A 10,824-nucleotide genomic window follows, 5' to 3' on the forward strand; every position below is an offset into this window, starting at 1 on the left:
TTTAAAAGGAGCTGTTGGGTAGCCTGCCTGAAAAACACTGGGAGCTGTTGCTTTCTCTGTGATTGGCCCCATTCTAGGGTAATTCTTGTCGCTCTTCAGTCCCCAGAGGTGCACCTTAAGGGGGAAGATGCCTATTGAACTTTAACTCCCGTGCCCCTGCTTCCTCGTGTGTACTTTGAGGAAACAATGGGCTGTAGATGGAGACCAGATAAGTCAGGGCTGACGGCTTCAGAATCTCCACACTATCTTCCTGTTAAAAGGTTGCTGGGCTTATTCTTAGCCAACATTAGAGAGTTTTTCAAAAGATAAGGTGTCTATTAAATGAGGTTTGCTATTGTATTCCCTTTGCTTCTCTTTCCTCCATCACCTCTCAACCCCTTAGATGGAGAAGGAGGCATTTCAGGGACTAGTCACGCTCCTCCAAACTCAGGTGCTGAACTAGGTGGTTTGCATTTTTTAAATGTCACCACCAGTTTAACATTTAAAAGGTTGTACAACAGGTGCATCCCCTCCCTCTCCCTGTCCAAGCCTGAGGATCCAGTATAGAACTCTGCAGCAGCTGTCTGTGGGCCGGCTTCTCCAGGTTTACAGTTCTATGTAAGGTCTGATTACCAAAAGGAAGGCTGGGAGAGATGCCCTTTTTGCTTCCTGACTTCTTGTCCTCTGGTCCTCAGTTTCCTCAGCAGGAAAATGAGGTATTAGACTGGATCTATTGCCCTCTCAGGCCAGATACTGAACTCCCTTTGGTGCAGAAGCAGGGGGCAGGGGGTAGGGGTGTCAAATGATTTCATTACTAACTTTTATAATTCTGTCTCATCTTCCCTCCTAACTCACATAAAAATCAGCCTCTACACAGAGACGGGACTCTTCCCTTAAAAGAACAAAAATAAATCGTCAGTCTCATTTTTAATACAAAATAAGTCTTCTTCATCCTTTGGTTAGTATTCTGTGGCTTCAGGGAAGCACACTGCAGCAGGCACAACCATGGCTTTTTCCTCTTCGGTGGGGACTGCTCCTGCCCACACTGGACCTTCCCCTGCTGTTTCTGCTCATCCTTCCCAGCCTCCTTTCACCTTTGTTTTTAAGCTGGGAGACCCCCCTTTAATCTTACTCTAGTAAAAATACTCCTGTCTCCACCTTCCTTTTTATTTCCACCTTGGGTCCTCCCCTCTTCCAGTGTGGCCTCTCCTCCCACTAAAAGGTGAGAGAAGCAAACATTACCCCTTGTCTTCCTGTCTCCAGTGTGTGGAAGCTTCTGGTCCTCTTCCCCAAAGGAAGAGAAAAGAGAAAGCTGTGTTTTAGAATGCACTCTTTTCCTGTCACTCTTTCTCCCTTATCTACAATTCATGTTTTGCCTTCTGTTAGTTTAGGTTGTTCCTTTTTTCCACCAAATGTAAGATTAGGAAATGTTTTCTGGGTTTAGAAATGATCTTCCTTTCCATGTCCTTTCCCACAGCCTTTTCAGAAATTAAAATCCTTTTGTGTCTGAATATTCACTATAATGAAAACATACTCAGGAAGAAAAACAAATATTGGAAGCCCACCTTGGTTTCCCCACAAATCATATGGAAATAATGATTATTGCTATTGTTATTTATTAAGTTGATGGATGTCGAATTAAACGAATAATTTAAAATACATATAAATGATTAGATAAGAACACAACTGCCTGTGTGAAGGGAGGGCTAAAAAAGCTACTTAGGTGTAATGACAGGCGGTTCCGTAAATACTGAGACCTCAGACATCAGGTGAGTTTTACAGAGTCCTCTGGACAGCACTTATCATATCTTCATTCCTAGGGGGAGGGAAGGGAGCTCTACTTTGGTTCTTCAATTTACTTAATTTTTGTTTCCCTTATTTAGGAAGTCAAAATACTGACCTCATTTCCAAACATCTAACAGCCCCCCCTAAAATCACCATCCCCAAGTTAAGCCCCTGAGTATGTTTGTCAAAAGTTTTGAGGAGGTGAGCTGTGTCATGAGAAGGAAGCTGGTGCTATTTTTAAATTGATTTAACACATCATTGAAACATATCATACACATATCATACCAATGACACACACGCCGCATTGCAACCTAGCATGTGTCATACATACATTCTCTCTCACTCACACACATCCTTGCTCTTCTTGTTTGGCTTTTAAAAAGGAAGGCAGCCAAAGAGCTAAGCCCAGTGATTTGAGTTGAAAAGCCTGTTAAAGTTTAAAAACCAAGTGTCCCTCTAGCTCTCAGCCTGTCTTTTGAGACATGTGGGAGGGCTTCAAAGCCACCGTGTCCCTCTTTTAGGCTCAGGCTTACAGTTGGTCCCCAAATGTTTACCAGCATGAAGATGCCTAACTTACAGGAAGTGGGAGATGGGTGTGGGGGGTGAGGGTGGGTGGGTGGGTAGGGAGTGGGGAGAAGAGGGTGGGGGGAGTTCTCTTGATGTGGTTAGCCTGTCATTGACCTTGTTTGGGTATAGCAGGAGTTGAATTAGAAAATGAAAACACATTTCATCTTGGGCATATTTCATCTAATTTGTTACTCTCCTTAGGGAAAAAAAATTTTTTTTTCCCAAATGGAGTTTAGGTCTACAGATTTGGTACTCAATTTCCCTTCATTCTACAATAGTCCTTTCCCCATATAGTCATCTGGCCACATATGTTGCAGTTCCCAACCCACCTAGGGACTGGGAGAAAAAAGGACTGGCCCAGTAACCGAAACCAAATTAACATCAGCTTGTTGAGCTGTCGTGATAAGGCCATCAAAGGGAATAGATGAGATTTCTGAGAATAGAGCTACCTGGATCACTCATCATTTGCTGCCATTGCAAATGCATTAATGAGAGAATTCTGCCTGAGAAATGCTGATTAATAAAGGTAACTGAGGTTTTATTTTTGGGGGGGTGTTTTTTTTGGGGGGGGTGTTCTAACAGGGAGGGAAATCATATAATGACTAAAAATGCACCAAGTTATTACTTAGAAACAAACATTTTGAGACTTAAGATTCCAGACAGCAGCAGCCTTAGATAGCCCTCTCTGCACAGCTGTACAGCTGCCAACGTCTCCCAACTTTAGTCAGCATTCTACATGTGTGCTGTTCAGGCCTTCTGGAAGTGCTGAGTGAAGTTCAGGAGGTCAGCCCCTTTTCTTCCCCCTGAACAGTTTTGTGCTGGACAATGCCTAAATGTTATGATATAAACATGTTTTTTCCTATTATGGAGCATGCTTCCTTTTCTTTATTTCTTCTTCCTTTTCTGTATGTTTCATTTTAAATTATATTATTGCCTTTCCTTGACCACTATAATCAGTCAAAAGTAGGTTTGGAGATTTTTTTCTATCACTTTGAGACAAGAAGCAAACATTTGAAAGATTTGATATTCCAACGCTCTGTGTCTCAAAATGTACTTTCCTTAAAGTTCCACCCATGGCCTTGTCCTGCTCAGCTGGAACACCTGGAACTAATTTTAGGGTTGCCTGGCTAAGCCCCACACTGGTATTTGAAGTGTGCGTCTTCCCTAGACTCAAGCCCATTTCACCACCTCTGAAGGTGAGTGCAGGCTGATATTAATTAACAGTGAGTTGATTCACTGGCATCTTCCAGTCATTAAAGCAAACATTTGGCTTAAAATAACCTTCTTCCCACCTCAAATCTCAAACTTTTTGCCTATTCTCTTACTCCATCATGGTGACTAACCAGCCCTTGCAGGGTATATGTGGCCTCAGAACAGTTTTTTCTAGAAGGGAAGTGAAATACTCTTTAACATCTGCAAGTGAGACTGTTTGAACAGCAGGCCGGCCTTCAGTATGACTACATTGTTTTTCTGTCCACTGTCCATTGTGGTGCTGACTCAGCATCAGTTAATAAACCCTCTTGAGAAGGCTGGATTTCTCTTGTTTAATTATCATCTTGGAGATTTCTGAGAACTCTTAGGAATTGTTCATTCAGTTTTATACCCCTAACACATGTGCTGTCTAAAAATCCTATTTCCTCTTGGTGCTAGCGTCCCCTCCGGCGTAACATGCTATAACAGGTGGACCAAGCAGCAAGCAGCAAACTTAAAGTCCCCTAGTGGGAATTTAATCATTCTGTGCTACAGAGATGGTAGAAGGACTTCAGACACAAATTCTATTTCCTGGCAAGTAGTCTTTTGCCTCTTCGTCCTCCCCCCGCAAAAAAAAATCTAGAAAAGTTTCCTAAAAAAGAGAAAAATTTTAAAGATAGACATATTTTTATGATTGAGTTGAGCTTTTGTTTTGCCTTGTTTCGTTTCTTCCTGTAAACAAATACTCAGAGATCCACTTCATTGTATGACTAAGTTGGTATCATTAGGTTGGGACTGGGTGTGTGTATGTGGGTGTGTGTGTGAGGGGGTGTGTATGCACATGTGTATTTAAAATGTCGGAAAAGACATTGAAGCCTAAGGCCGAAGGAGACTTTGTTTTGTTTTGTTTTTTTTCTTTTTAAATAACCACCTATGGTGAGGCAAGCAGGAAAAGTGGAAGACTTGTATTTCAGTGATCTAAATAGTAATTGTAATGGGGTGCTTGCTATAAATGGACCTTTTGCATTATTGTTTCTCTGAATTAGAGGATTCCTTGCTGAAGGCACAAGACCATTGAAGGAAGTAAAGCATCTGGTTTTTTTTTGTAATGAGAAGCAGGAATGCAAGGTCCTCGCTCTTAATAATAAACAAACAGGACATTGTATGCCATCATCACAGGATGTCCTTCCTTCAACAGAGGACTGACTAGAGCTGGAGGAAAACCCGGCCTGGGCTCCAGCAAGCCCCACTAATTACTGCCTCCACCCGCTTTCCACTCGCAGTGATCAGTTCAATATTTCCCTTAACTGTGAAACGATTAATGGTCAACATTTAATTTACACACTCCTCGGAAGTCTGCCTGTGGGTTTGGGAAGAGAGAAAAGGGAAAAAAAATTAATCTGTATAACTTTTTCCTATTTCTCCTAAAGAGGGAAATTCATTATGCCAAATTTAAATGTATTTTAGCTAGCAGGAGAAATGGAATCTTAAAAGCTTGGGGGGGGGACGTGTGTTTCACATGCAATCGCTTGAGGACTAGACAGCTCCATCGTATTATATTAGATGGAAAAACAATTTAACTTGCTCTTTTCAAGTAAGTTTTGTGTATTCTGTAACTGGGGATTTGAGCTGAAGAACTACAAAATGTTTAGATAATTTTAATGTTTCCTTAATCTAAGGAAGGTGCGCCCCCTTATTCTGCCGCAGCAGAAAGGAGAGCGATCTGGAGTGTTCAGAACACAACACAGCCCAAGTAAACGTTGAGGTTAAGTGCCTTTAAAGGAAAGTAGGAAGACTCCAAATAAATGTTGAAATTCTCATGCGAAGAGAGGAAGCTCGCAGTCCGGGGGAAAGCCCTGGGCTCGGCGTGGCGCGGGTCCGGCGGGTCCAGGTATGGCCACGCCCCCACTTCAGGCAGCTGGTGAATCAGTGGCTAATGAAATCTGCACAGGGAGGGGAAGGAGCCGCCGGGCTGGTTAACACAAAGTGCTGCCGTGACACTCGGCCCTCCAGTGTTGCGGAGAGGCAAGGCAGGAGCAGCGCACGGCACCTGTCCTGTCCGCCGAGAGCCGGGACGCGGCGCCGGGGCGGCGGTAGAAAAGCAGCGAGCGCTGGGGCGCGCGTCAGTACTGCTCAGCCCGGCCGGGGACGCGGGGACAATGCGGACTGGGCAGACATGAGGAGACTCATCTCCGATGTTGGATATTTGCTTGGAAAAACGTGTGGGTACGACCTTGGTAAGGAACTTGATTTTATTTTTATTTCGAAATTGATCAGAAAACTTTCTTTTCTTTCCTTTTTTCTTTTTTTTTTTTGGATAACGTAGTCGCAGTAGAAGCAAGAAATGCTTCTGCTTTGGTGCACTGAGTACTGTCAAACATTTATCAGACTTTTTCCTTATGAATCATTAACCCTTTCAGTTCTAGACATAATTGCCAATTCATTGAAATTTCAGTAGTGGCTCCTGCCCACCACCTCCGTCAAACAACGTGACTATTCCGGGTTAGCTTAAGTTTTCAATTTTAGTTTAACATTTATCTGGCATCATGATTCTACATTTTGGAACTAAATATGCAAGTTTGTTTTAATCATAACCGAGGGAAAGACAACTTTGCATCTGACTTTTTATTTTTTAAAAAAAGCATCATATTTAGGGAAGAAGTGGAAGAATGTAAAAGCCACCTTGAAGGACTCCCACAGAGTGTTGTGTTTACATTTTAACAAGCACAAGTTCTTACATGGGAATGATATCCCTATTCCTAATATTTATCAAATATGTCCATGATGCAGAATTTATTTACCTTTTTTGTCTTTGGAATATTTTGTATTTGGATATTTTCGGGAATATCCTTATCAATTTGCAAGTGGAAGCAGAGCTTGTCCTCTGAGTCGTCTATATTTGTTATAACTTTAGTTACAGTAAACTGTAGCTCATCAGTGACTTCTGGGAATTTGTACACTTTCAGATTTAAATGGAAAGTGCTATTTGTAGCTGAGGGCTCCTGAAGGAATTCTCTCCAGGGAATTCTATTGAACAGTTTTATGTTTTGGTTTTGCTGTTTCAATTTGGCATGAGATGCCCACAAGTCTAAAAAAAAACTGCTGGGTGTTTTCCCCCTCACCCCTTTTTCCTCTTCTTTTCCTGTGGTCCAGACGATCTTCCTAAAGGCTGCAGCTCAGTGATGCTGGCAGGATGCAGCTCTTTTCAGTTTTCTTGTGAGAGACGGAGGACAGCAGAGCACGCGGAGGGTGGGGGGGGGCAGTTGTTTTGAAAGTTGTTTTGTGTTGGGAGCTGGTGGGAAAGTTCAGTCTTCCCCGTTTGGAAAAGGCAGGCTGGGTTCCGCTCCTGCCCCACACGCGCTTTCCATTTTTAGCTTCATTCAGAGGCAGACAGAGCTCCTTCCTCTTCCTCTCCTTGTTTGTGACACTTTTCTGAGGCAGCTTTTCCACAGCGCTGAGGGTCCGGCAGCCATGACCCCACGCGTCTGGGACACAGGACTGAGCGCCCACCACATTTTTCTGCTGTGAGAGGTAAAGCCAGGGATTGTTCAGAGGTGGTTCTTTTTTTCTTCTTTTTCCCCCCGAAGAGGTTGCCACATTTCTTTTTTTTTTTTTTTTTTTTTTTTTTTAACTAAGTAGCATTTAAAAACATTGCTTCTTCAAGGCAATCTGCTTTATACAGCTTTTTGGCTCTTGCTCAACTGTACCAAGCACTCTGCATCTGCTTTTAAAGTCTTCAGACTACTGTATTAGTCATAGCCTCTCCAAGGGAGCCACAGGAACGGCAGGACAATGAGGATTAAAGGCCTTTCCCTTCTCTTCCAGGCTGCCCCCAAGTGTAGCTCCAGTGCTGTGAAGTTTCAAGGGTTGGCAGAGAGGACTGAGGGGACCATGAAAATGGACATGGAGGATGCAGATATGACTCTGTGGACAGAGGCCGAGTTTGAAGAGAAGTGTACATACATTGTGAACGACCACCCTTGGGATTCTGGAACCGATGGAGGGACTTCAGTTCAGGCAGAGGCATCCTTACCAAGGAATCTGCTTTTCAAATATGCCACAAACAGTAAAGAGGTAAGCCTCTGGTTTATTGCTGAAGAAGATTGGCACCTGGCGCCAAATCTCCCTACTTGCCCTAGAGGCCTCATATATCTGTAAGAATCTATGCGAATCTGTAAGTATCAGTAAATAATTGATCTCTCCATTCACTTCTTTCATTGCTTTCTCATTCCCTAAGTCGGTTCCTTCTCAGTCCTTGATTGTTCCATACTAGTCAGTAAAGAGTTGAATCTTGGCAAATTGAGGTGTCTTGGAAAAGCCAGCTTGCAGCTTGGGGTGGGTGAAATTGTCAGCTGGCTTCTGGAAAGCTCTGGACCTGCTCACTGGCCCTAGTCCTCCCTGCCCCCGTGTACAGTATCTTTTGAGGGAGAAAACTTTTTCTTAGAAAACAAGTTTTTAATGTTTCTTTTGCCTCCCTTTCGTCATTAGATGGCTTTATTCTTTTTAACAAGCCAACTTTATTAGCTGGGTTTCTAAAATTATTCTCAAAACCTTGACGTGTTTATGAACTGAAGTGATGGTATAAACCAAGAAGAGGATCACGTAAAAGTGTCCTCTGTCCGGATGACTTCAGAGCTAACCACTGTTTATCAGCGGCAGCTCCTTTGCTCTGGCTGGGCTGGCAGGCCAATTCCTTATTGGCCTCTGAAGTGGGTACACCCTTTGTTGTTTCAAAGGGGCTGAAAACCCAAACTTGGAATGAGCAACTGATTTGTGTTTACCCTTTTATATAATGATTATAGTTAGGCGTGATGTTTAGCTGTGAAATAACTTGCAGAACCACCTCTTGTTTTGAGAATTTGGTCACTGCAGTTCTCACTAGTCTACTGCTGAGGGGAGTTGGATCAGCCCCTCAGCGGACTTCCCATCATCACCATTACTGACCAGGCACTGTCAATTCTATTATTGCCTTCAGAAAGTAGTGAATAGGGGATCGTTTGTTGTAGGAATCCAGAATTTGCTACTGAAACTGTTCACTACAACCATGTCAAATCACTTTCCTCCTTCTCTAAGGAAAAGCATTTGAAGGAATCTGGGAGCCCGTTTGGGAAACATTTTGTCTCTTTCCTGTTTGTGTGTCTGAGTTCAATGTTTTTGGTGAGGGGGAGACACAGTTGTCTAAAATTAAATAGAGTATAACTCTGCTTTGAGTTCCATTAAAGATCAACCTTTTTTTTCTTTCTTTTCTGCTGGGAGAATGAAGGCAGATTTTATTTAAAAAAAAAAAAAAAAGAAATTTAAATTTAGTTGTACATGAATATTACCAAAAATTTAACCCCATAAGTCAGCCTTAATTATACCTCTTCCTGAAAGTAATGCTGTTCTCAATAGAAAAAATCTCTTAATATATAGGCCTTGGAATCGATGTAGGATTTGTTTTGGTATTGAAGGTTTGGCTGTGGCTTTAAACAGTATAGTGTGTTTTTTCCCATATCAGATTTGACCAAATATTGGTCTGTTCCTCAGGTTCATTTATGCTATGTTGCCCTGTCCAGCCCATTAGGACTGAAATAAAGATCTCCATTCTGTAGGTCATCTTTGCCTTTTAATTCTATAATGTTCTTACCCTCAGTTCAGCTCTTGGCTTAAGTTTTTCAATTTCCATTATTCTACTTAAAACCGTAGCTAAGTCAAGTAATGCTCTTAGATCATTCGGTCCAAGGTTCAGAAAGATAGTCTCTCAGAAAAGCATATAGTTAGAGCCAGACCCAGGACTTGGAGCAAAGTTCGTCTGACTTCTCCAACAAGTGCTTCTAGATTATGTTACACTGGCCCCTCTTGGTGTCACTGTGGTTTTATTTATCGTCTTAACATATTTCAGACCGATCCTTTATTAAGCTTGTTTTTCTCTGTGAACATGTAACTCCCTATTTCAGTATGTAAATAACTGAGAAGCAGATAATGCCTGTGTGCCTGAAGAGGGTCCTTCAAAACTAACCTAGGAGATCAGGGTCTCTTATCCTATTTGCCCATGTTTTATTTAACAGAAGCACTTGAATAGGGATAGTACATCTTCAGTCCCTAATCGTAAAAGTTTCCAGGAAATAATCTTGAATGTAATACCGTCTTCCGCTTACTCTGGAATTTGTACCTGTTTTTCTGTTTCTCTCTCATTTCTTTTTGAACTTTGGGAAAGGACAGCTCCCTTTAGGTGGTGAAAGAGGATGGTGGAATTGAGCTATTGAGGGTATGATAGCTGCAAACCAGTTCCAGGATAGAAACATTTAGGATTGATGAAATGTTTACATTATTGTTATTCAGTTGGTTCTTTAAGTCCCACGAGCTATGGAAATAGGAAAAAAAGCCTTTCTATGTATAGTTTTTATCTGACTGATTTTGTCTTACCCTTCTTTAAATGTTTTCATTTAAATAGCAGAAGATGTTACATTATGAAGTGTTGTGCTGACACAGTGGGGAATTTTGTTTAACAAGATCATTTTTCATTATGAATTTGTGCTATGTGTCAGCATCTTTTTTTTCGGTTTAAAAACAAAACATACAAACCATATTTCTGATCTTCACCCTCATTTTTAGATTTGGTTTAGAATCATTCTGTACCTTTAATGAGGCTGTTCTTACTTCCTATTTCCAGAACTAAAACCAAATATAGGCATGCTATTCAAACTTCTAAAACTTTTCAAACTGATGAGTTATTCTTTTATGGGTATTTTCCCCTTGTCCTGAAATAATCTTCTATGAAGATGTGACTACAGAAAAATCAATTTAAACATTTATATTTTAGTAGCAATAGCCTGGGCAAGTTTCTTCCCTCCGTTGAGGTTGCTTGCACTCAAGAGGTGCTGTGGCTCTGTGAGTCTGACCTCCCAAATTCGTGTGCTGATAAACATCAGACTGATCATGGCGACTCATGCAGTGTCCATTTTGATTGAAGTCCATTATTAACTCAAGCCATCTGTAAAAAGTATCTCACCATAACATGCAATTCCCTCTTTATGCTGCCTTTTATTTGGTAGATGATATACCAAGGAATTACCATGTTTCCTTTAATAGAAAGATAATGAATGGGGGCCGGCCCGGTGGCGCACTGGGTAGTGCGCCGCTTGGGAAGCGCGGTGGCGCTCCCGCCCGAGGGTTCGGATCCCACATACGGACCGGCTCCCGCTCACTGGCTGAGCGAGGCGCGGGAGCAACACCGAGGGTTGCAATCCCGTTGCCGGTCCCTGGTCCGGTACGGGGGCAACACTGAGGGTTGCGATCCGTTGCCGGACACGGAAAAAGACA

The 10,824-nt window shown here is 42.2% G+C and overlaps 1 protein-coding gene across 2 annotated transcripts in view; it reads left to right on the forward strand.

Annotated features, from left to right (window-relative positions):
* The first annotated feature begins 5,494 nt into the window (after nt 1-5,494).
* The window catches only part of PRDM1 (PR domain containing 1, with ZNF domain), a 21,439-nt gene continuing 16,109 nt past the window's right edge, over nt 5,495-10,824 (forward strand). The window contains exons 1-2 of one of the 2 annotated variants that reach the window (XM_008590477.1): nt 5,495-5,638; nt 7,348-7,596. In XM_008590477.1, coding sequence (XP_008588699.1) covers nt 7,414-7,596 — 183 coding nt within the window. In that variant the 5' untranslated portion in view covers nt 5,495-5,638; nt 7,348-7,413. Of the gene's footprint in view, nt 5,760-7,347; nt 7,597-10,824 lie in introns of both variants that reach the window. The other variant, XM_008590472.1, reaches the window with a different exon arrangement.

Source organism: Galeopterus variegatus, unplaced genomic scaffold (assembly GCF_000696425.1).
Source record: "Galeopterus variegatus unplaced genomic scaffold, G_variegatus-3.0.2 Scaffold141, whole genome shotgun sequence".
Classification (NCBI taxonomy): domain Eukaryota; kingdom Metazoa; phylum Chordata; class Mammalia; order Dermoptera; family Cynocephalidae; genus Galeopterus; species Galeopterus variegatus.